General features: G+C 46.8%; 1 protein-coding gene across 4 annotated transcripts in view; it reads left to right on the forward strand.

Moving 5' to 3' along the window:
• SEMA5A (semaphorin 5A) overlaps positions 1 to 26563 on the forward strand; it is a 317265-nt gene that overhangs the window by 238063 nt on the left and 52639 nt on the right. For all 4 annotated transcript variants that reach the window (XM_058680133.1, XM_058680134.1, XM_058680135.1 and 1 more), the window contains 2 exons: positions 18816 to 19023; positions 24003 to 24120. In XM_058680133.1, the coding sequence (XP_058536116.1) occupies positions 18816 to 19023; positions 24003 to 24120 (326 nt within the window). The remainder of the gene's footprint in view (positions 1 to 18815; positions 19024 to 24002; positions 24121 to 26563) is intronic.

Genomic DNA, 26563 nt, shown 5'->3' on the forward strand with positions numbered 1-26563 from the left:
CCAGAAACTACTTGGCACAAAGTTCTCCCTTCAAATTAAATGGCTGAGCAATAGAAATTACGTAAGGGCACATGTATGACATTTTTACCTGCTATCCCAGCTCATGATTCCAGCTAGTATCATCTTGATGTACACCATTCAATTAGTAAGTGGCCATCACATTAAAGTCAGCAGGTACAAAATGTGGTCCATGAAAGTGAAGTGAATCTCTTGGACGTTTTGCCAGATGACATGCAGGTTAGCATCATCATATTCAGATGTGCCAGCTTGTGAAGGGTCTCGGCTTGCTGGGACCCTGGAGCCCTCGAGTCTGGAGTGGATGCCCCCATTGTGCGTGCACACTGGAAATACAGCAGGTTTGGGTTGGGATCATGTAATGAAATGAATATTGCAATAAAGACCGTAGTAGGAATATTCTGGTTTCCTATTGCACATTAATGTTATGTTTACACTATATTGTAGTCTATTAAGTGTGCAGCAGCCTTGCAGCTTAAAAAATGTGCATACCTTAATTAAAAACTCCAGTATGGTTAAAATATGCAAACCATCATCTGAATTGCTGGAAAAACAGCATCAATAGACTTGATTCTTGTGCGGCTGCCACCAATGTTGCATTTGTAATAAAGCATGATATCTTGGGAGCGCCAAACAAAGTGAAATGCAATTTTAAAAACAAGTGTGCTTGTCATACAGGGCTAGGAAACAGCGCTGTCCTCACTGCAGACACACTTTTACTGCAAGTCTAGAAGCCACATTGTCTAGAGAACAACAGATGCTCACTATAATTTCCTCCCAGATCTATAATTGATCTAAGTTGGTCTGTTTCAACTTGATTTAGATTCTGCTCAAGCATACTGTCTGAAACAGAAATGCTCAGATATTTTACAGCTGTATTCATGTTTCCAACAGTATAGTTTGTGCCCCACTCACTCCCTGCACAGTTGCCGTGTCAAAGCCTTAATCCCCATGCAGCGTTTTCGGGTTGGGGCACTGGGCTGTGATTAGATCAACAGTGCTGTAAGGAGAGACAGCAGGATAAGATGTTTCCCTGCATTGCGATGCTTCAAGCTGCAGCCAGCCCTCTGCAAGCCAGGGAGGGGACCCTCAGTGCAAAACCAACCAGTGACATAGCTTGCTGTAACAAAAACAAAGAGCTTTGTGGCTCTTTATTGTTTTTTATTAAAGATTTATTTGTTTTTATTGGGAAGGTGGATTTACAGAGGGAGAGAAAGATCTTCCATCTGCTGGTCCATTCCCCAAATAACAGCCATGGCTGTAGCTGACCCAATCTGAAGCCAGATGCCAGGATCCTCTTCTGGGCCTCCCATTCAGGTGCAGGATCCCAAGGCTTTGGACCATCCTCTACTGCTTTCTCAGGCCATAGGCAGGGAGGGAGCTGGATGGGAAGTTGAGCAGCCAGGACATAAACTGGCACCCATATGGGATCCTGTCACATGCAAGGTGAGGACTTAGCTACTGAGCCATTGTGCTGGACCTTATGTAATTCTTTATAAGCAGGAATGTTAAAGACCAGAGATCGTGGCTTTTCAGATTCACAAGAATGTTGTTCTGCTGATCTCTTCTTCATTGCTTACTCCACCAGAGTTAACACCAAGGCAGGCCAGGGACATTCATCTCCTTGGCTATTAAAACTGACATTGTCCCCTCCTCCCCCCCCCCCCCCCCCGCTGGAGTCCCTGAGGTCAGATTGCATAAGCTGCATCTTATGCAGGCATGGATAGACACTCCTTACAGCTGGAGTGTTCGATGCCAGAGCCCTTCCTGCATCTGGGGACACCTGGATGCCTGGGCTGAGAAGCTGGGCTTGGTGAGGAGCTTGCTTTCATTCACTCTGAGTTAATCTGAACATATGAAAATCAGAACCAGCCTGTGATAGGTCTGTTTTCATTACTACAGTGAAATGAGAGAGGTAGACTGTCAATTTTTTTTAACAAAAACTTTATTTGGTGATAGTTCTGCCGATATACATTCTTGGGATAGACCCCTAAGGGAGCTCAGAGCATCACATAGCCAGAGCAAGATCTGGGTGTGAGTGGGCACATGTATGTTTGCACATGTGTGTGTGCTTATGTTTTCATGTGTGGCTCTGAACATGCATCTGTGTGTGTGAGGATTTAATCATGGGGCTCACCTTATAAGCCTAATCTCTTTAACCCTAATCGCTGCCCCATGGCCCCACCTCTGAATACCTTAGCTGAATAGTTTCTCCCTTCTTGATGCCCCACACAGGGATGGCATTGTGATACATTAAGCCTGGGTGCTGAAATCCTACCAAACCATAGGTAGCACCTGCAAAAGTTGATCTCTTGGGTGTCAGTGTTACCCAGTAACTGCAGTGAAACCATGCCAGTTGCTAGAGCAATTCTCCATGTGTCTTGCTGCCCAAGGGGCCTTTTTCTGTGACCCTGCCTTTCCTAGGTGCATCCAGGATTGGCTTGCTTGCTGCTTCCCGCATGCTTCCCATGAGAATGCAACCAGGCTTGGGCATGTTGTCTAGGTAATGACTACTGATACTGTCACAGTCTTCTCAGAGCAGGAGGCAAAAGAAAAGAAAAAACAAATATTAGTTCCTTAGAGTATCTGTGACTGGAATTTCCGTAAGGGAAGAGTCTTGCGTCCTAATAGCTGCTACCATCGTGCTAAGCGAGGCAGGAGTCCAGTCAGGTTGAGCAGCCCTGTGTTCTGCAGTCCGCTCCGTACGTGATGTCCAGGATGTGGCTCCTCTACCTTGGAGCTGGCCCTCTGCTGGCCTCCCAGTGCGGCTCTGCTCTGGGCCCTGCCATGGTGTGGCTCTGCTCCTTCCTTGCCTGTCCCTGGATGTTCCCGTGGTCGCATGCCTCCTACACCTCCCTCTAGGATGATGTGTAGCTATTCTAGTTGTCCCCAACAGTTTTTGCTGCAACTCATTGGTTTTTATACTTTTGTTTTTATTTCCATTTCTTGAAAATAGTTTCTTTTATTAAAATCTTCACTGACTTACAGAGCATACAGTAACATTTTCTCAAGGAAGGTTTTTTTGTTTTTTGTTTTGTTTATTGGCTCTTCATTGACACATTGGTTATTCAGTAACATGTTACTTAACTCCATGGTGTTGTAAATTTTAAAGTTTTATTCCTGTTGCTGATTTTGTTTTCTGGCTGTTTATTTAAGGGAATCCATAGTAACTGTGTAATAGAGACTGTCACATCCAGATATGAACAGACAAGACAGTATGCATCTCTACTTCCAAATCAAAGATGGACTCCTAATGAAACTGTTGACTATATCTTGACAATAGGATGCTGGACTGTCTGCCATTATCTATACCCGCAGTGTTAGGATGCACTTAAATATCAGAATGATGGACTTATGACCGGTGATAAAGGACTATGTACTACTGTAATAACAGAGGGGGAATCAGTTATGGGAGAGGGACTTGGGAAGGGGTAAAAGAAATCCTAGAGCCTATAGAATTGTGTCAGAAAATTAAAATAGAAGAGGAAAAATAATGCAAAAAGAAAAAAAGAAAAAGAAACCTGTTCAGACCTGTAACACCCCTGTGAAGAGGGCATTGTATATGATTTTGTAATTTTACAATCATTTAAATGTACAGGATAGAATCCAATTTTTAAATTTTATTGGAACTCACATTTTAAAAACAAATTTAAAAATATTTCCAATAGTACAAGAGAATGAAAAAGTAAGCATTGCATATTGAAATAATAGAATCAACAAAATGAGAGGCACAGAAAACTCTGAAGGAGAAAGGGTTAGTCACAAGCAAAAACAACTCCATCCTGTGCTACAAGTAAATACTTAAATAAGAAAAAATCATGGGAACAGCAATGAAGCTTAAGATTGCATGTATAATAGAGTCAGTGTTTGCCATGGCTGCAGTGACAAATGTAGAAATAAAAAAGTCAAATATGAAAGACCCACAGACACGAGGCGGTTTTGACGTGGTTAGTGTCTTTGACATAGAGACGTATGCATACAGAGTGGAAGACTGTCCTGAAGGAGCATTTTCCCTAAATAAAGGAAAAATTGAGTCTGTATTGTTTAGAGTTTGGCAAGTTGGAGCAGTTGATTCAGAATAAATGAATGCTTGATGTAGCCAGGTTGGATTTTTGCAAATAACTGGGATAAGGAACTTTACCAAATGTCTGGGGAGAGAGGTGTTAGTATGCTCTGTAGCTGAATTAAGTATGTGAGGCATATCTAAAAGATTCTGAGGAAAATAATACGTTACTCAAGACTATTACGCTCACTCCAGTAAACAAGACAGATGTTGCTAAAGTCAAAGTCTGAAGTACTCAAATGCTAAGGCTGTCCTTTGCAAATCTGAAACAAGGCTCCTTGGTGGCTGACATGAAGCCAGCAGATGATGGAAGATGTGTTGAGAAAGAAAAAAAAAAGCACTGTTCCAGAAAACAGTAGTATTGGAAGAGAACTGTGACTGGAGAATCTTCCCTCAGAATTAGAACTGCATGGAAACAGGTGGTGAAACTGATTCTTGCTGTGCAAGCAACTGATTTCTAGCTAAGACAAAAATCAGAACAAGATCTTGAGAAGGCAGCAGCCATTGTAAGAGGATGCACCATGAGCTGAGAGCTGATTTTAATGTCTGTTAAGGAAAAATAAAGAATCCAGGCTCATGGTGGGGTGTGATGGAGAAGGAAGGTTCCAAGCTGTGATGGGCCAAGTGTGTGCAGAAGACAGATACCATTTGGTGGCCATGTCTTAAGCATCACTTCATGTTCTGATAACCCTGCTTTATTCTGGAACTTGTCACTTGCTTCATGAACCCTGCTGTGCCTGGGCAAGGACCGTGAGGTCCCTCCTGTTGAAGCTGACCAGCCAGTGGTTGCACTCCTGCCCTCTTACTGGATGACACAGCACCTCTGAATGTCAGACCTGGCTTTTCAGACAGGTGCTGATGGAGCTGAGAAATGAACATCAGAATTGCTATGAATTGGGTTAACTTCCTGAAGGTGAGTTTCAACCACTGGGAGACAAGGTACTATTAGAAAGGAAGATCTAACTGAAAAATACCTTTAAGCTTTGTCTCATCAATGGACTGTCCAACGCAAAGGGCCTTGTATATCTGAGCAGGTATCTTTGTGGCTCACTGCAAAGGAGTGGTTCCATGGTAACCAGTCATGCAGCGTCGCTTCCTATTCTCTCTCACTGTACTTCCATTTTTCTCTCCCACAGCCCTGGGGTTAAACCTCCAATGATGTGTTAGCACTTAATCATGTTCTCATACTCTATTTTCTAGGTGATTCCAATAAATGATCCAAAAATGGCTAGAATTCATTCAACTCAGGGGAAGATAGCATGTGCCTCATAGTCATGTCAAGAAACTTGTATTTTCTGGGACAAGCTTTTGGCCAGTGGTTACTGCTGTTACATAGCAGAGTGCCTGGCTTTACTAGCAAGCTTTGGGTCCTGACTCCAGCTTTGTGCTAATGCTGACCCTAGGCAGCATGGGTGATGACTTGATGGTAAGCTTCCTCGCTCTCACCCTCAGCCTGCACCAGGGACCACTGTCTGCATTTGGGAAATAAGCCAGTGGTCAGAATCTCTGCCTCTCAGACACACTCTCTCTCTCTGCTTGGCACCTCCCACCTTCGCCCTCTCACTCCCTCTCAAAAATAAAAATGTGTGCATCCTCAACTAGAATATTACCCTGAAGAAATCAAATATTAGGTCTTGAAAGAAATAAAATATTTTACTTTTATTTCAAATCACAGCATGCATGCATGCATTCCACAACACACAAAATATAATCAGAGTTTAATGAGAGCAAAGCTAGGGAAAGGGTGTGAGCCTTCTTGTGGGTGACAGTGAAAAGTTCATCAATTGAAGCAAGGCTGGGTTGGTTGCAGCAAGGGAAACCAAGATTCATGCTGTTCCAGAGGCACTGAGGAATACTGCGACAGGTGCAATAGGATGTCTCCTGGTGTTTGTGGACTTAGCTTGTGAGTATGTGCTGGAGATCTTCGCTGAAAAGAGGAAACAGAGTTACATGTTAAATTCTGCCCCCCCCCCCCCCCCCCCCCCCGCCGAGGGCCCCAGAGGATACAGCAGTGGGCAGGACAGAAACCTGAGTCTCAAGAAGCTTATGTCTTGGGCGAGATGTGAACAGCACAGTGAGCAGACAGCCCTTTGAATGTCAGTAAAGGAAGTTACACAGGAACCAGAGTGGGGGAGGTGAGCCTCAGTGTTGGGAAGTGTGCAAAGTATGTAGCGAAATGAGCCTATGGCTTATGCAAGTTGTGTTGTCCTTGGGAAGATCATTTCAATGGAACATCTGGGGCAGATATGGCATGAGGTGAGGATGTGGGGCCCTCCCTGTGCCACTTCCTACAAAGTGGCCTCTAAGGCCAAGTGGCATGGAGTGCAATGGAGGGGTGCATTAGCTCAGCTTCACCTGCCAGTTGGCATCAGCCACGTATGTACCTGCACAGGTGGCACACCTGTCAATATTTCTAGTTTCAGTCCATAGTTACAAATCCTGTGTCTGCATGCCCAGTGTTGGAGGCTGGCTGACCCAACACTGAGTGTGGGACCAAGTCCTGAGCTTGGGCTTCCAGGAGAGATAATCACCTGTCATTCACAAGCCCGTGGTACAGTTCCAGGGGACCATGGGGACCACTGGAATGACAAGTCTTGACTTTGTAATGCTACTGTTAGCGTGCAGAAGGAGCCTCTGTTTACTGCTTTTGCATTGTCTGACCTTAGTCCATGCCGACTGCGGAGAGATGGATTGCTAGGATGCAGGGGTCATCTGTCCCTGTGCCTGTCCATGTATCCTTCAAATGCTTGCCAGCACCGTTGCTGTTACTTTAACCGACCAGAGATATACAAGCAATTAGGAGCAATTGATTTTGTTTTGCCATTTAAGAGTGTTCAATACAAATAAATTAACTTTCTGACCAAGAGAAAAATCACCACATTTGAGTTTCTGAAAAAGCTATAAACGTTTAACAAAGTTTGAAATTCTTGAATCATTTCGAAGTAAAAGCCTTGCCCACAGAAGCAGTATTTGTTATTTTTTATCCCACCTCCTGTGCTCCAACTGAATAGAATTGATCTGGTCAAATATTTGATATTTTTATTTGAAGAATTAAAATTCAGTTGGGAGAAAGGAAAGGAAATTTACTCAAGGAAGAAGATTCATTGGCCCGGGGCATTGTTGGCAGATGAGGCTAGTGTTTGAGAGTTGCTTTCCACAATTAGCAAAACTCAGAGCAATTCTCCATGAAATCCAAAGTGATTTGGAGTTCTCTGTATGCTTCATTTTCCATGTATTTGTCACCAGGCTGTAAATCCAGTAATTAATTATCTCAATGTCCAGATAGATTTATGGGGTTGAAAAGAAAATTCTCACATAGCCGTGTAGTTATTTTTAAATTCTGACCTGACTCATAGCAGGATCTGTTTCAAAGAGAACCAGTTGTTTCCACCGCAGAGGCCTGAGTTGCTCTTGGTAAATTGGATCTCTAAAGACAATCTTCGTAGCAAGCAGCTGCTTTTTGCATTGCGCTAACTTCATTTTCTTTCAATTAGAAATTACATTGATGACACAGTGTTGCCATTTGCAATCTCAGGGCACCCCTCTTTCTACAGGGGCTGAATAAGAGCTGTTCCTTTGGGCTGTTTGGAATTGTGACCTGGATGACGTGGGCTCCAGCTTATGCTCAGATCCCCTGACTTTCGCAGCGGGACTCCCTGCACCTGTACCTCTGGGGTCCGCATCTTCTGGAATCTTCAATGCCTTGAACACAGTGTTGCATGCGGGTGTGGGCTCAGTGTTGAGTCATCTGTGTCCTCGTTGGCCTCCACGCACTCACTCAGTTGGAGTGACCTTAAGATTGAGAGCTCTGGCGTGACCTGCAGTCACTGCTTTGCCCCATTGTCTGAGGTTTGCTGTGCCTCCTACCGTCTGCCCCACTCCTGGAAAGCGGAGGAGCCTTTCTGAACCTGGTGGGTGATGGATGCCCAATACCTCCTGGCCTGTAAAGACACTGATCTCTCACCCCTGGTCCTGTTTCCTGCTCTCTGACTGAACCTCTGACCATGGCTTTCAAAATAGGGGCTGTATGACTTGGTGTTGGGCCCAGCCTCTCAGCCACCCCAGTTCCAGTTAAGGGAAGCAGTGAGAGTTAGTAATGTTTGATCACTTCTTTCAGAGTCACAGTGCCATGCCCGGAAAGCCTGCAGCTCTCGCCGTGGTGACGTACCTGATCCCTGGACTCACGCCCAGTAAAGATTCCCTTTCTGTTCAATAGAACTGCAGCCCCGACTCCAGTGAGTGCTTTCTCAGCCCACAGCTCAGGACTGTGTGTGTGGACGACATTCTGGAAGGATCTTGGTAGGGGTGGGATTGTGGAGTCAGGTAGCCCTCTGCCTTTCCCTTGGGTTTTCTCCACTTTCCTCGTGCGCTTGGCCTAGAGGGGACAGGAATTCCAGTCCGTCTCTCTTGCAGAGCCACTTCTTCCTTCAGACCCTCTGACCGAGTGTCCGTGTCTGGAGGTGAGAGTGGGGCTGGGATACAGACCCTGTGGCACATTGCATGGGCACCTGCAAAGCAGAGGTGGTGGTGAGAAACGTGCGCTCACTTGCTGCCTCTGTGTGTGTCCCCGTGGTTTGGGCTGCAGGATTGAGGGCCATGGACTGGGTGACTCAGGACACACAGCACAGCAGGATTAGGCTCTCGCTGTTGAGGGAAGTGCGGGCCTCGAGTCAGCATGCCACACAGCCAGCCTCGGGAGCAGCTTCATCTGGGCTGCTGACACGGTGGCTTTCCAGTGTCCTCCTACACTGTGGAAGATGTGATTGACTCTGGGGTCACCAGATAGAGAATCCTATCCATGAAGTCACCGCAGCATGACTTGGTCACCTGTCAGGGGCCCCACCTCCTGGTAGTATCAGACATTGAGCTCTAGCACTTGAGCATTGGAGCTTGGGAGAGGAACACAGTCTGCTGGAATGTAAATGCTGTTTTCATGTATCGTAACGCGCTTACATTGCCAAGTAGATTCCCAGTGTGCGTCTGGGGACCGGAGGGCGCATATTCTGAGTGTCATGTATGGGTCGGTGTTGATCTGCACTTATTGAATAATCCTTCGGAGGGGTTTTCCATTTGCAGGGTTCTCTGGTGATTATTACTGCATATGTAGTGCTGTCTTAAATACACGTGTGATAAGCAGGTGGTGACGGGAGCCCCTGGTGTGCCCCCTGCCCTGGAGGGGCTGTCTTTTCCTCACCTATACTTCTCCCCTTGTTCCCCAGAGCATCCACGCTTACGAATTTTGTTATTTTCTTGCTTTCCTTAACAATTTCACTCTAAACGGTGAGATGTAATTGGATAGAGTTTTGATAGTTAAGTGGATTGATGTGCCAAGCCGAGGGACAGAGACATAGATAACAGATCTCCCTCCTGAAGCTGTGCTTGGGTCCCTGCCACCCATGGGAGAGACGTGGATCGCCACACCACCTTCCTCTCCTGTGCTGCTTCGTTTTTCAACAGGGCCTCCTTCAAGGAGCCCTTCCGTGAAGCCTGGCAAAGCATGTCCCTGCTGCGTTGAAGTGGGGCAGAGATGCCACCCAGCCTGAACTCTGCCATCCCACGTGTGGGACACTGAAACACCTGCAGCCCCTAACAATGGCCATACCCTGTGTTCTAAGGCTGAGAGAAGGCACACATTGCAATTCCTGTCTATGGCTTGCATATCCCTGGGCAAATACTGCAGGTGAAAAAGAGTTCTCAATGCATTGCCTTCCCTTGGGGCAAGGGACACGGAGCACACAAAGCCAGGTTCGCCCAACAGAGGAACTCATTGCATGTTGGCAACTTGGTAGCCAAAGCATTGAAATCAAACCTCTGACCCAAATAAGTTTTCAAGAAACATGCACTGATTAAGCAGATGCTCAATTACTATGTGTGTAATTATTGATGGTTCTGAGTTGGGAGTGAGCAGGAAGGCTGTGTCTGCTGTGGGCTGGCCTCTCAGAGGCTAAGAGTGGCTGTGTCCCTAGAAGGATGAGACGCCGTGCCAGTCCTGCTTGGTGCTTGGCTGTTGGGAGTAGGCAGAGGGAATGCGGTAACCTATGAGGTCATTCAGGAATTTCAGTGCCATATATGGCGTGGGGGTCTTCCCCATGGTCCCTGCAGGAGGGGCGTGGAACGAATGTGAGGCTGACATGAATGAAGTGAGTCCAGCTGGGCTAGATAAAATGACTGTCTCTTTTCTGAGCTGGGGCTCTGCTAATTCACTTTCCACATGGCTGCAATGGCCAGAGCTAGGCTGGACCGAAGCCAGGAACCTGGAGCTGCTTCTGGGTGCAGAGTTCCAATACTTGGGTCATCTTCTGCTTTAGCAGGAAACTGGGTCGGAAGTAGAGCAGCAAAGACTTGAACCAGCACACATGTGGAATGCTGGCACCACGGGTGGAGGTTTAACCTACTAAACCACATACCACAAGCCCCTAGACTTTAGATCTGATTCTGAAGAGAAGTCTGTGTTGTAATATGCAGGCCAAGAAGGGCCCAGGGTGAAGGCTGAGCCATTGAAAGTAGCTGGCGTTGTGTCTGCAGGGGTGAGGCAGGAAGCTGAGAGGTAGGGTGGGCCAGGTTGAATATTCTGTCGTAGCAAATGAATTCCGAATTCCAGGTGCATGGGCAGCTTGGACCAAAGGGGAAGCAGGGAGTTCCATTTCAGACGTCCGAGTTCCAACCGCATGTGGCAGGTTGGCTATTGGGTTAGAAGTGCTTCCCCAAAGCCAGAGGAAAAGGTGGGTCTATTACAGAGACCTCATATCCTCTTTGAGGGCAGATGAATGCATGGAATAAACCTCAAGAAATCTCAGATTAGAGCTACCATGCAGCTTGGAACATCAAACCCTGGTTCCTGATTGGTATAATGTAGCAACTCAGGAAAATGACAAAATAATTTTTCTTAATTCTGTTGAATAAAACCCTCTCCGTTTCTTCAAAATTAATGTTGCAGAAGTACTTAGCGTGGATTTCTTTCCAGCCATCTTAGTTGACAGCTGATGGAAAGAGGCAGTGTAAATTTCACCTCTGGGGATGCAGGCTGATTTAGGTTCTGTACCCCTGCCTGCTGACTGTCAGCAGCATGGCCAGTGGTGCCAGCTGGGTGGTGGTTTTGTAATTTAAATACAATAAATCTAAGGCAAGTAATTTCCTTTTAGAAACTTGAATTGCTTCCTTAACAGAATGATTGGAGTTAGATTTAAGCTGTGAGGCTAGATGAGAGCTTTACAAGGGTACCCAGAGGACTTCATTAATTGCATTCTTGTTTAAAATGTAATATGGTTTTTATTCACAGGAAGCCCATGGTAAAGTTCCCATAAGCACCAGCTTATGATTTAAGAGGTTTGAGGTTTTGTTCAGCAGGCGAGGAGAAGCTCTTACGGAGAGATGTTACATCCCCTTTTGGCTGAAGTGTGGCCAGCACTAATGGACACGGGAAGCTTGCTGATCTTAGACAAAGCTGGAGTAGGACTTAGAGCCTGGAGTACTGCTCGGGGCACTCTGCTTGGATAACACACTTAGTGACCCCGATGCTGTGAGCAGGACACAGGGCGAAGGGGATGCAGGCAGGGAACTAGTCTGCTCTTGGCCATGCCACCTCTAGGCATGTAAAATTGGGACCCCATCCTGAGCTTTGGGGTACCAGGGTGTTTGGATGCAAGTCCTGTGCACTGCTTAGTACTTTGTGCTGGTCTGTTCCAGGAGCCAGTGAGATCACAGAATCAAAATGTGCTATGTGACTGGGAATCTGAAATAAGCCATTGGTAAGCTCTGACTGACTTCATCGAAGTCTCCTATTCAGACAGGCGCTTGCCCAAAGGATCCGTTTTCTTGCTTGAATTCTGCTTTGCTACGTAAATGTCACACCGAGCTCCCAGTGCAATGGCCAGTTTAAAGCACATGTTGGATCTGGAGTCCAGAGGAGGAGCTCCAATAGTGTAGCAGCTCTCTGCTGCTTTGGAATAACAATGGGCTGCACTGGCTGACTTGTGATCCTCAGTTACCATGGTGATGTGCTGGCCAATGGGGTGAGGGACACTTCCCCTCTCCCTGAGGAGGGTTAGGAGCAGCAAGGCAGCTGCCACCAGGAAGGGTTGGTTCTCTGCGGGGACTCCGAGTTGATAAGGCAGACATGAACCTGTCTGTCAAGTGATGAGGTGGAGTCAGAGGCACGCTTGGAACTAAAGTTGTTTGGCTTGCGAGGTTGGCAGGTTCAGAGTCCACCTGGAGCCCCAACTCTGTCACAGGTGTCCTCTGTCACAGGTGTCCTCTGGTGTGCCTTTCACAGGGCTGGTTCCTGTGCTAAATCCAGCACACAGAAGACTGCATGATCAGCATTCCCTTAAAATAAAGGAAAGTTAGGGCCCAACGCAGTCGGCTAGCAGCTAAAGCCCTAGCCTTGCACACACCAGGATCCCATATGGGTGCTGGTTCTAATCCCGGTGGCCCTGCTTCCCATCCAGCTCCCTGCTTGTGGCCTGGGAAAGCAGTAGAGGACAGCTGTTGGGTACAGCATTTATCCCACCACCTTGAACAGAGGAATTCCACATGAGATAAAGCAAAAGCAAAAGAACTTTATTGCTGGTGCGCTAGGGTCCAAGTCTCGTCCAACGCAGTGGAGTCTTGACTAGGACCATGACCATACATTTCACATGGTTCATATAGGAGTTTGGCTGCAATTCCAGGAATGGGCCACTGATTGTACGAACAGGCATTGACAAGATTGTAATTGGTCAGTTTTTATCACTCGCAACCATTCTGGTGACCAATCTCATCTGTGCCCACCCCAGTGGTCAGCCTCTATCGCCATGACCACTCGATGACTAGGGACCTTTTTATGTCTGCTCTGATTGGTTGACTCTGTCTAGGGTGTGTGGTGGCCCACTTCGGGGAAGCAGGTGCCTCAACTCTAGGGACTAAAACTTAGGCCTAACCTGTCTGAGGACTGTCATGGCTTTACTTTGGTTCCCTTTATAGCAAGTGAAGCATTCATCACAGAAGCCAAACTTAGCGGTCAGCTTAAAAACCCATCCATCAGCATCATTCTAACAGCACTGAGCCTGTGTTCTAACTACCATTGCTACCTCTTACCACTTATACGTTTGCTTCATTTACCTTATTTCTAGTTACTGATCTAATGCTATCCCTGTACCTTAGTCTCTATAATCATCTAATGTTATCTTTTAACACTTACATATTTTTGCCTTAACTTTATCTACTGTTAGACATTCATCTAATATTGTTATTTCTTAATACTATTCCCTAATATTATTTCTCATTACTATCACCCTAGTACTATTCATCTCTTGCTTAACACTTGATTTTATTAATTCCTCTGTCCCTCAGAACACTTCAGCACTACTCAGCTCCTATTTCAGTTTCACAGCCTCACACAGCCCGAAACCTTGGGACCCTGCACCCGCGTGGGAGACCCAAAAGAGGCTCCTGGCTCCTGGTTTTAGGTCAGCTCAGCTCCAGCCATTACAGCCACCTGAGGGAGTGAATCGACAGAAGATCGTCCTCTCTTCCTCTATCTCTCCTTCTCTTTGTATATCTGACTTTTCAATTTAATATAAATATACATACATATATATAAAAGTTGTAGAACAAAAATAGTCCCAATAGTATCTTTAACTGCCTGACAGTTTGCAATAACCCTTCCATCTTTCCATCATACATTCATGAACAATTCAGCCTTGCCTTTTTGGATAAGAAGACATTTTTCTTAAAAACATTTTTTGTACAGATCAGCCAGGGTTCAGCTCTGCCCTTTGAGTTTCTTGTTGCACATTAGAGGAAATCGATATTTATTCTGGCTTCTGGAAATGCATTAGGGTACTATTCTTTAGACAAATGACTGACTCCCAGCCGTTCTGCCTGGCTCAGCATGCTCAGGTGAGTCAGGGTGTAAACAGTTACACACACAAAATGCAGGGGCTTTCATAGAAGTGTTGTTTAAGCGTTGCCTTTGTTCTGGTCCAAGCTTTGATAAACTGCAGACAGTGCTTGATCGTATTTACATCTGAAATAGTGAAGATTATTTGTATCAGCACCAATAGGAAATGTCGGATTGAGCTGTTTCTTCTCCTTCCCTTTCTTTACTCCTCCCCCCCCCATTTGTTTCCTGCCTTCCTTTGTACAAAAGATTTATTTTCCTAAGTGTTGGTGATATCTGTGAGACCGACATCTTTAAATCCGTTCTCGCCACAGCTTGACTTGAGCCTCAGATCTGAAGGCTTGAAGGCTTGCTTCTGTCTCCGAGACCTGCCGTTTGCTCGTGGGTCAGAGAGCCCAGGTTTGCTGCTGGCCACGGCCTGAGGCTTTGCTCATGTACTGCTCTCCCATTTCCCCACAGCCTCCCGAGAGCCTTAGACCATCTCTGCGAAACACTATTCATATTTGGTAAAGGCAGGCACTTTGCCAAATATAACCTGTCAGGGAGCACCCTCAACTGCTTTTCTGGGCCAGAATCTTGTGTATAGAGGGATGAGAGAAGTAAAGAGACTAGTAAGATGACATACATTTGCTACTTGAGACACAGTGACCTTTGTGAGCATCCCACAGACTGGGTACTGGTAGCATAGATGGTGGCTTCCTGGAGCCCTGGTGGCTGAGAAGCCAAGGTCAAGGTGTCTGCAGGCCCACTTCCCTCTGATGGCATCTTCTCTGGGCTTCCCCAGGGTCCTTCCTCTGGACCTGGATCTGCCTTTTGAGGATGTCTTTTCTATTAGACCTGGACCTACACTAATTGCTTCATCTTCCCTTGATTATTCCTTTAGGAATCGAGCTCCAGATATGATCACATGCTAAGATACTGGGGGAGAATGGTCTTGAGTGAACACAGTTCAGCTTGTAGCAGCCTCTAGTTTAGATCTAATATTTACATACAAAACATAGTTACACTGCATTCATTTACAAGATTGCTAAGATATAAAGTAGGTTTTTATTCAGCCTATTAAATCTGTTAACCACGTGAACATTGAAAATTGATAAATACGCTAAAACCAAAAATATTACCAATAACAATGGAAGTCTAAGCATTAAAAGTTATACTGCATACAGTAAATACTGACTTAGGGATACTATTTTTATTGTAAACTTTATTCTTTAGCAAATTCTTGGTCATCTGAGATGTTCCTTTAATGAACCTGAAATGGAAGGGTTGTTTAAATTAGTTCATTCTCTTCCTTGCTTCTTGAACTCTCGCCGAGTTTGGAGCCTAAGGTCCAGAACACATGTCCGCCCTGTCCAGCGCTCAGCACAATGCTGACATCACTCATCTGGGTAGTGGATTCTGGGACAAGACGAGCACGCGTCTGCAGACCACTGCTGAATCCTGACTAAGACATGCAAATAGGTTGTTTTACAGCTGTGTTATTTCTGAGGCATCATTGTTATTCTTTCAAAACAAATAACCTCAGTTGTTGAGCAGCCAGCAGTACTCCTTGTGGGGAGACTGTAAGAATCTAACCTCTGGAATCTTAACCTTCAGGGACCCTGATTTCCATTCAAATGTGGCAGGGCTCTTCCAACTTTACTCCCCTGTGGCTGTTGGAAGAGTTGATGATTGGCGTTGGGCATAGTCATAGCCTGTGAGGTCACTCACGCTCTAAGCGTTTATGTTGCCAGATGAAGAAAACAGACCACGTTTCTAGACTGGAAGGAAAACAGATGGCCTATTTTTCTATAACTTTCTGTTTGTACATCGTGCTAGACACAGATGGCTCCTTTTGCTTGCTAGGTCCATTTGGAGATCAACCTTTGAGTCTATTTTTCTAGCTTTGAGCTGTCACTGGATTTGCTGGCTGTAGATGAGAAACCCCATGGACCACACTGTGACTGTCACGAGTATTCAGAGAGCAGAACAAGGCCTCTACACTGCAAAAAAAAGTAACACTGGCCTGACTTCTAGGTACACACAAAGTTCTACAAAGCAAAGAACAGAAAAAACCTTCTCCAGAAACCCTGTCAGCTCCCATCTCCTGACGTCGTAGCTTCTTCCCCAGCTCCCATAAGCCAGTCGCTCTGTGGCCATGGAATGCATAGAAATTCATCCTGGCAGCTTCATTTCCTACAATACTGTAGGAACGTCATATCATTTAAACATGAACGTTTTTTCATTTCCTGCTGCAGAACACACTTCTCAGCCACTCCTGCAGTGGCCCTTGGCCCTGGGTCAGTCATTGTGGCCTGTGATTGGAGCGTGGCCCAGCAAGGCCCAGTGTCCCTGGCTCATTGTTGGTGCCCGCTATTCTTGGGCGCTTTCCCAGTTATCCTGCAGTCTTTTGAGAACTACTGTGTAAATGCCTCTTACCCAATAGTCACATTGAATATTGAATTCACTACTGTTTCACTGGACAGATGTTACTTTCATTTGTCGTCATCTTCTACTGCCCTGGCCTTGTCTTTGATCATTTTCTTGGCTGTTGAGGTTACCCTGACAGTACGGTAATCCACCTGCTGTTAGATTTACTCATAGTTTTTATAATGGCTTTAGTTGCCAGCACAAACCAGTGAGCAGCAGTTTAGCTCAACTGTTGAATGATCTTATCCCTGTTGCGTGCTCTTACCATAGGGCTAGCACACCCAGGAAGTCCTTCCTCTCTTCCAGAGCTGATCTGATACATTCCATGGTCTCCGTTTAGTTCCCACAAATACTAGTTGGTTAGTATACACACAACTTCCACCTCTGTAGTTACCTGAATTCATCTTTTCATGTTTCTCATGTACACAGGCAGTGTGGAGGAGCTGCAGTGCCAGGCACAGTATTTGCGTGAGAGTCGCACACCAAGGTTGTACGTTGAGAGGAAGTGAGGACCCCATGACTAGAGCCTGTTGACGCTGTGCTTGTCCCTAAGATAGGCAGCAGAGGACAGCCTCTAATGGAAGCTTCTTCCTGCTGCCAAGATTAAGGAGCATTTGTGACATATAGAAGGGCTGATGTGATTTTAAAATTTTTCATGGTTTCTCATCCATAAAGTGAGAATATTCAGCCAAGTGTTAGGTATGTCTTCACTCAATTGGTAGATAAACAGATAAATCAGGCCACAACAGGACAGCATGACTTAGCCAGTAAAACACAGGATGTCCGCTTATAGGTGAGTCTCAGATCAACCAGTGGTATTGAGTAGAACATAACACAGATTATTCACATTTAAATATACCCTTGGGTATTTAATCTGTATTCTGTTTAGACAGAACAGTTTTATCCAGCGTATTTGATATGTTTATTTAACTGACACTCTTCTCTTTAACATACATCCATAGCATCAGCTTTGAGCAGTCTTAAGCCTTGTAGTGGCTACATTTCTTCCATGCTGAGCATCTATAGTTTTTAGTTTGAGAGATGATATTCAGATTCAAATCTGTGCTCATGATGTGTGGTAGACATTTTCACAAGGTGGTAATTGTTTGTGGGGCCTGACCCAAAGCCATGGCTGTTCTGAGTGCCCTCACATGGCTTTCCTGTGGCTGCAGGCCACTCTTCCCCTCCCTCCTGGGCACCTGAGCTGCAGTGCCCAGGAGGGGCCAACTTTCTCTTCTTTTGCCAGTCTCAGGACATTGGAAAACAATTAAGAAAGCTTTATGGGCTTCTGGCATGTATTGTGTTCTGGAAACGACTGTTTCAGAGTGTACAAGTTCAGAAAAGATGTATATGTTTTTTTTTTTTATGGCAAACTCTCAGAGTTAATGCTTTATTGGATGAGGCCAATTATAATGATTTCCTTTATTCACATTTCATTTTGGACACTTGGGGTTGAAACCCAGCCATTCTGGGAAAGTGCATGTTTCTCATTTTACCTTTACTCTCTTGTTAAAAATCAAAGTAGAGACGCATTACCCCAGAGTCCTTAGCAAATAAAGGCCTACTGATGACATGATCAGTCCAGACCAGCGTGATGGCAGTGGCTCCACACCACTGGATGCCTGCCTGGGGAGCCAAGGACAGCCCAGATGTGCATGCCCTTGAGCCTGGTGCTGGCGGCCCTGTGCCTCTGTGGGCTTGCACTAAGCTCCTGCTGCATGCCACCTCCCAGCCTGTCTGAGGAGTCTGCGTGATTCAGCGCACTCTCACACTTGGACAATGCCTAGAGCTTCACTCGTGAGTCAGTGTGACCTGGACATGCTGTTAGCAGAATGCCTGAAGCTGGAAGGGCTTGGGTCCAATCAGAAATAGATATTCAAGAGCACAGAAAAGGAGGCGTGGAGGAGTCGAGATCAGGGTCAGCATCCCGGAGAGCCAGCATTGGGAGGAAAAGGAAGGAGATTGTCATAACCTGAGTTGGAGGGAGCAAGGGGAGCGGAAGGCAGATGCCTCTTGTGTGGTTGTCCTGCAGCCTTGTTGCCCTGTGCCTTTGCACTTGACTGTCAAGCCATGTCCTCTGTGCCAGGCCATCCAACCAGCACCCCTGGTCCTCAAAACTCAAGGTCATCCCTGTTGTGGTGTTCTCAATGAGGTGGCATAAAGCCTAATTCTTGGAATCCCATGAGTGCAACATGCTCTTGCTCTGTAGACTTGAACTGCACAAGCTAAGCGATAGAGGGTGGTTCTCATTGTTGGCTGCAGGAGGCATTGCTGGAGAGCTTTGGAAAATGGTCAGGCAGGAGCCCCCAGCATCCACATGTTTGCCACCTGCTCAGATGACATGAATGGCTTACATAGCAGGGCTGCCCGCTTTGCACACGCCACTCAACTGGAGGGTGGCTCAGGAGACCCCTGACCTTGTCTCCTCCCTACCCGTTGTCTTCACAGACTATGGTACCATTAAGAAAGTGCGTGCACCCCTGAAACAGAGCTCAGGCAGCTGCTTGTTGGAGGAGATCGAGCTGTTCCCAGAGAGGCGGCAGGAGCACATCCGGAGTCTGCAGATCCTGCACAGCCAGAGCGTGCTGTTCGTGGGCCTGCGAGAGCACGTGGCCAAGGTGCCCCTGAAGAGGTGCCAGTTCTACCGCACCCGCAGGTATGGCATGCCTGGGAGGTCTCCACTCGGGAGGGAGTATGGGAGTCCAGACCTAGCTGGGCAGATCTCACACAGACAGGTGGACTGGGATGGGAGCCGTCCTGCCACATATGTAGGGGTAGCATTCTGCCACCTACAAGCAGTTTTCAGGGTGAAATGCATTATTCACTGTTTTGTAAGTAAAGTGATAATGCTGATCTTTGGGGTTCTTGCAAGGACCTAAGTGTGTGTTTTATTCAGTACCCACTCTGAACACAAGTAAGTGCTAGACTGAGACTGCTCTGGGTTCTTGAACCTCCTAGGCAAGAGCTTTGGGACATGTGCTTGGTCCACCTCACAGTCCTAGCTCCCCCAGGTGCTGCATCTCCTGAGCCCCGGGGGCCTGATGGGGAGCCTGCCATTTGTGGGGAAGGAGTCCTTTCTGGTCCGAGAATCCCAAGTGCTGCCGTGCCTTCCTCCACGCGCAGGCTTGTTTCTGCATCTTGCAGGACTATGTCCATTAGTGACCACACTAGAAGGAAGTTTACTCTGCAGGCGCAGGTGCTTTGGGGTGTGGGAGATGAGTGTGTACACCTTGCCCTGTCAAACCCTTCCTGATTGGAAATTGCAGGTATGCTCTGATTCCTGACAAAAGCCCCGCACAGGAGTCACCATCTCACACTTCCTTAGAGAACACTGTGCTTGTAGTGCTCATTTCTCAGACCAGTATATAATTGCAAGCGTGCTGCGGAAGTGATCTTTTTTTGGCAAATAGACCCAGGCCATTCTTTCTCTAGGCAAAGTGTCTGGTGACATTAGCTTTGAGATGTAGCGGGTGACATTCATGTTAAAAATCTGATTTTGCAATTTTTTGACCCAGGTCAAGCATTTTGGAACTCATTTATCATCTAACATGTGATTTGCTGTGGGATAAAATGCCACAAGCAAATGTGAAGTACTCCATGCAGTATTTTTGGGTCGAAGGAGGAGGGGTGCGGTCAGTGCAGTGTATATAGCCTGCATCTGCTGCTAGCAGAGGTTGCAGGAGCGTGGTTAGAGGCACTCCTGCTGACAGCGACGCTGTGGCAAGCACTGGGAACATGTTGACATTCATGAAAGGATGAGTCTGTTTCTTAAGCCTGGCCACCTCTGTGCTGGTTTGGAACTGGGGCTGGTTTGTGTTGCCTGGCAGGGTTCTTCCCCAGTGGAGATGGATCAGCAGGTGGCAAGGAGTGTTGCGGTCCAGCCTGTAGGTGTGGCTAGAGGGGAAATTTTCTCTCCCGGCCAGCCCGGTGACTCCAACATCTTAACAGTGACTCCCTCAGGGGTAACAAGGGATAAGCCACAGGATTGTGTCAGCTGTGGAGGCTTTCCGGCTGAGCAGGCATGAAGCAGTTCATCCTCTTCTTGGTGCTTTACTCCTACAGCTTGGAGGACACACAGGTCAGGAGAGGGAGGTGCAGGGCCACTGCTTTCCCTTGAGAATTGGCCATCAGCAGGAGCCGGAGCCACCAGGAACACAAGCCGGCAAAGGCTGCCACCTGCCTCTGCTCGTCTGCCCGCACCTGGCTTCTGGCAGGGTGAATGTCCCGTGCTCCATCGCCCTGCTGGTCACTTGTTCACAGGGTGAGAGTGAACTCCATGGTCAGCTCATGGACTGGGACTTCCTGGCTGCTGCCCTTCAGAGGGTTTGACCCTTAACTATCGCACTGGGCTACAGAGTACTGAACGATGTCTGTTCAGACACACACATGGAATCTTGTCAGGGTGTTTCTCCACTGTTCTTCTCTATAGAAAGATAGGAAAGTACTCTGATGGAACGCTCACTGGAGGAAAGCAGCCGCCGTTTCAAAGTCAGGGTTTGTATAACTGACTTTGGCTCCAGTATGTTGTGCTCATGTCTGATTCTCCTTGATTTAGTTAGGTGGCATTAGTGCCAAATGGTTACAGAAATCAGCACCTTATTAATAAAGTTGGTATGGAATTAGGTTGTGGCAGGACATTATTCACAGTACAGAATGGAAATCCTTCATCTAACTAAAATAGATCCACCATGTATCCCATCTAAATTTTAAAATCTCTGTGTATGGATGTGCATAAACTAAATTTAAAGTAGGGCTTCAGGGTGGAAGCTTGGCTTAGCAATCACAATATAGGTTAGGACTAGGTGAGTGACATCTAGTTAGTTTATTTAACGCATAAGCCGCTACAGCACAATTAGGATTGTGAGTCTGACTTTGATTCCATCTTTCGTAGTCCATCATGATCAGGTATGCTCTGAACCTGGCTAGGTCCTCGCAATGTGTTCGACTCACCTGATCCTGCTGTGTGTATGTGGCCTTCAAGCCACCTTTGCTGGGGTCTCAGGACCAGGAGTGTTCATGTCACATCACCCCATCTGCCTCCTGCGGCACCCGTTCCTCATGCCACCTTTCCTAGGGTTTCAGGACCAGAACCTGTGTCTGACCTGCTCACTTCATGCTTGTCTTTGCCACACTACCCTGTGTCTCCTCTTGCTAGACCGCAGGTTCATCTGTGTTTTCTTCATGTCTTCGACACAAGACACTGTGCCCAGAAGTGGAGTTAGTACCCTTTTTATCCCTTCAAGGAGTACAGTATAGAATCTCAAATTAGTCTGTTAAAGAGCCATGGTATTTCCTCTTGCAGCGTCTTCAACATAGGATGTTTTCAAACACACCAGGAGTGCACAGCCTACAGTAATTTGCAATTATGTTTAGGGGCTGATTAAAATAACTGTGCTTATTAGAAGAACTTTTTCTCACTTGCAACATAATACAATTTGACTGTTAAAACAGCTCTAAGAGGTGGATTTTATTACTACTATTTCAGTTTTGCATAAGGGGAATCCAGAGAAGTTGTGTTTATTTACCAAGTGAAGGATTTGTGGCTGTCTCAGAATGCATTCCATAGGAACATTATGCTTACTTGAAAATTTTTTGGAAAGATTTATTTATTTGTATTGGAAAGTCAGATATACAGAGCTGAAGAGAGACAGAGAGTAAGTCTTTTGTCTCATGATTTACTCCCAAAGTGACCGCAATGGCCAGTGCTGTGCCGATCCGGAGCCAGGAGCCTAGAACCTACTCCAGGTCTCCCATGTAGGTACAGGATCCCAAGGCTTTGGGCCATCATCAACTGCTTACCCAGGCCACAAGCAGGGAGCTGGATAGGAAGGGGGGCTGCCAGGATTAGAACCGGCGCCCATATGGGATCCTGGCACGTGCAAGGCAAGGACTTTAGCTGTTAAGCTACTGTACTGAGACCCCTACTTGGAATATTTTTTAGTCCTTTTTCTAGTAGGATTGTGTTTTTAAATGTATCCCTGAAAGAGTGGATTCTGATAAGATAGCATGATACTTTGTAAAAAAATTGATAACCTTTTAGGGAGAAGTGGCTGGAGAATGTGTACATGGCAGGAAGGTTAGGTGACTAATGCACACAAATGTGCAGTTGTCACCAAACTCGCAAAGGGATGAAGATGGAGAGGTGAGACTGACCAAACATGCTGAGTTGAGTACCAGTACGCCAGCATCCAGTGTGGAGCGGGGACAGGGAAACGGGCACCCCCGCATTGCTGCTTGGGTTTGTCAATTCCACTGGTGTAATCTTGAGCCCAAGTGAGTGTGGTAGGGACTGGCATGGCGGAGCATCAGACTAACCCTCAGACTAATGGTGTCAGTTTGTGTCCTCTGCTCCACTTCCATCCGAATTCCTGCCCATGGCTTGGGAAACCAGCAGAGAATAACCGAAAGCTTTTAAAATCACTGCTGCTAGATTATCTTTAATTAGTAAATATCCAATCCTATTTTTATGCAAAGTGAATGAGACTTTTGTAGCTGAGCAACCTTCCTCCGCATTTATTCACCTTAATGGGGGTTTATGAAATGCTTGAGGTCTTACATTTCTGAGGTTGCTGTGAGATTTGGTTGGCATCATGTAGCTCCTGGGATCCTGGGGAGGACTCCTCTGCCTCCTGGCTCCCTGCTGGTCACTCAGCTTTGCATCCTCCTGTCGGGGGATGGGGTGGCTCTGCAAGTGTCCTCCATCACCCCCTGTGAGCTGGCAGGGCCTCCCTTTCCTCACATCCTCTTCCTGCACATTGGACCCCGGGTCCCTTTGAGGATTCCGGCTGCCTGGTGGCCTGTTTGTCCGAAGCTTCATCTTCTTGCTTTGCCCCATCACTGTCCTCTCTGCCCTCTCCAGACTCATCTCCTAACGTTCATGATGTAAGGGCCCACAGTTTTGCCTAATAATGTCCATGTTGTGTATGAATGATCCATTTAGATGCATAAAGCATATGCAGCCAGTGAAATGTCCGCTAACTACACTACTCCTGATATAATATGTGTAGCCATATGAAGCTTTTTATTAAACTGACTTTTTAGTATATTTGTAAACTCCAGTGCTCAAAAGGAAGATGTTATTTTATTGACATTGGGCAAATCACTCTGAATTGGTTTGGAGGTCCATGCTTGTCCTTGGGGAAATTTCTGATCTTTTCAGGAAAATGGCAATGATGCTGGCGCCATTGCTTCTGCTCACCGTGAGGGTGAGGCGCTGGCTACATGAAACCATGTCTTGTATTATAATTCATGTTGTCGTGGGAGCTCAGCATGTAGTACCTGCTGTTCAGGGAATAACAAGGATGATGGAAGTGGGGACCGTAATGGTAATGGTAAGACATGTATTACATTTAAGCATTGATGCATGCTGATTTGGTGACATCAGAAGGCTTCCACAAGCTCATGCAGCTGTCTGTCCTGCACGTTAGATAGGTAGACATATTTCAACCCAAACCAGTGATGGATTTTGGCTCAATGCTTCCTGGCAGAGTGCCATGCTCCCTGCTGTGCAAACCTGACCCGGGCTTGATGGCTCTCTTGGCTGTCCCCCTGCCAGCCCTTGGGAAGCTGGCTGGGCTGGCTAAACCCCTTGCCATGTGTAGACCTGCTGCTGAGCTGACCTCCCTCTGTTTGCAGCACCTGCATGGGGGCCCAGGACCCCTACTGTGGCTGGGATGTGGTGATGAAGAAGTGCACCAGCCTGGAGGAGAGCCTGAGCATGACACAGTGGGAGCAGAGCATCTCGGCCTGCCCGGTACGTGCCACCACCCTGACCCTGGGGACACGTCTGGGGTGTGTGCCACTGCCCTGCCCCAGGGGACGTGTCCAGGGGCGTGTGCCACTTCCCTAACCTTGGAGATGGCTCCCGGGGAGCTGGCCTGGGCTTGGGCCCCACCTAGCCTCCTGCCATGCCGGAGTTCCTTCTTCTGTTAAGATTAGAGCCTCTCCCACACCCGTCTGTGTTCTTCCTGCTCACACAGGAGGCTGTGTGCCTTCCCGCTGGTGTTGGATTCAAAGCAGAGCAGGCTGCCTCTGATTCTTGCAATGTTTTCTCCAGAGTCGTGTGTGGACACCTTTGTCTCCACAGTAAAATGGAAATCTCCATCTCCTGCATTCCTCTTGGAAGCTGCTTTCCAAAAAGTTGGCAAAACTGAAGATTTGCTGAAAGGAAACGAAAGCGTTTTTTTTGTCCTCCATGTGGGGCTGGCTTGGCTCCAGGCCCCGGGAAAGGTTCGCAGCATCTGCTAGCTATGCAGTCCTGCACCGATCCCTGAGCAGTGAGAAGGCACACAGCTGGGTGAGAACCAGATCCTGAATCTAAGCAAGGCAGTGCCAGTGTCTTTGGTGAATCCACTGGAGCTCCACTTGAAGGAACCAACTATTGTTATCGCATTGGGGTTATTTTTCAGATCACAGCCCTTCCGTCAGTGATGTCTAGGTCTCCCGTTCTCCTAGCATATGAGCAGCAGCTACTAGCTGCCTCCCTTTGCACCGCTGTTAAGTCCCTTTGCTATCATGGAAATGTGGATCCCGACCTGTGGCTGTTCTGTTGTGTTCTCTACATGACTGGGGGGATGGGCAAAAAGGGAAGTGGTGTGTTCAGTTGTGTGAAGCCCTTGCCGAGTCATCCATTCGATCTGTCTCCCACTGGGAAGCCCATTCTTTAGCCTAGGTAAACCATGGGCTCTTGCAGCTGGCCTTACTCTTATGAGTCCAGAGCGAGGGAAGGAGGCTAGCCTTGTTAAAGCCAGTGCTTGCACAGTGCAGTGCTGGAGACAGGGTAATTTGCACATTTAGTTCCTACAGTTATGGAACTGGGAAGTCTGAGATCAAGGTGATAGCATTTGGTCTGAGGAGGACCTTCGTGCTGTGTCCTCACCTGCTGCATGTGGAAGGGCGAGAGCACCAGCTCCCTAAGACCAGCCTCGGTCTAAGAGCAACCGATCCCTTGCCCAAGGGAGGAAGCCTCATGGCCTAATGGCCCTGACAAGATTCCTTTCTTGGTACCACCACAAAGGCAGCGCCTGAGTTTCGGAGGAGGGCGTCACACCGCAGAAGTGCCTAAGATGCTATATTCTGATTGCTTATATTGGAGGTAGGGGACCCAAAAACCTTCCCAAGGATTTAGAGATTTAGTAGTTTAAACTTTTTCTTCTTCTATTTTAGAAAGATACATCATACACACATGCACATGTGTACTGCATGCATGCACACACATGCACATGTGTACTGTGTGCATACACACACACACACACACGGAGAGAGGTCTGTCACGTGCTTCAAACACTTCAAGCTGGGCCAGACTCAGGTCAGCTGCCAGGAACTCAACCTGAGTCTCGCCCCTGAGCAGCAGGGATCCGAGTGTCAAGCCAACTTTTGCCCCTCGAAGCGTGCCCTTCAACAGGAAATGGGACTTTGAAATGAAGCTGGGGCTTAAACTCAGTCTGAAATGGGATGTGGCAGCCTAAGTGACATTTTTAAACTGCAATGTCAAGCAGCTACCCCAAATTTAGAGACCTGAAGAGGACATTCTGCTCCCCCACCCCAAGATTCTTGTTTAAATATGCTGTGAGTTTGTGCAGCTCCAAAGATAAGGCAATTGCTTACTGACATCCCTGAATGCTCTGCTTGCTTGTAAAATTGTCATTAGAAGCATTACTCTCTGTTTAAGTGATTTTTAAAACTCCTTTTTATGGGAAAAGTTTTTGTAAGACAAAAATTCTGGAGTAGTAATGGAAGTTCCCTCCTGTCCTCTTACCCCCTTTCTCTAATTGCTAACCTCTCATATTAGTGTTTTTCACTGTTCATGAACCACACTCAGTTTCTCTTACTCTGTGTTTAAGAGATTTAAGTGCTTGAGTAAGACCCCAGTGGTCATTAGAATAATATGAGAGTTCTGCCTCACTTGTATTTAACAAAGGCAGCACAGTCGTGCACAACTGTGAGGGCTTTATTCCTGCACCAGTATTAATGCCATTTACAGGCACATACCTCCTTGAACGCCATAGCATTTAAGTACAAGGAGACCCTGATCCCAACACAGCATGCAGTAACCAGTGGAATATTAGACACAGCACTCACTGCAGTGTCGCCTCTTGCAGGTATCTTGAGGCTGAAGAGCTTTGCAGGTGTGACTATGTGCAGGTCTCTCATTTAGATAGCAGTGACTGAGTGGAGTCTGAAGGGTTTACGCAGGA

This window comes from Ochotona princeps, chromosome 23, assembly GCF_030435755.1.
Source record: "Ochotona princeps isolate mOchPri1 chromosome 23, mOchPri1.hap1, whole genome shotgun sequence".
Taxonomy (NCBI): Eukaryota; Metazoa; Chordata; class Mammalia; order Lagomorpha; family Ochotonidae; genus Ochotona; species Ochotona princeps.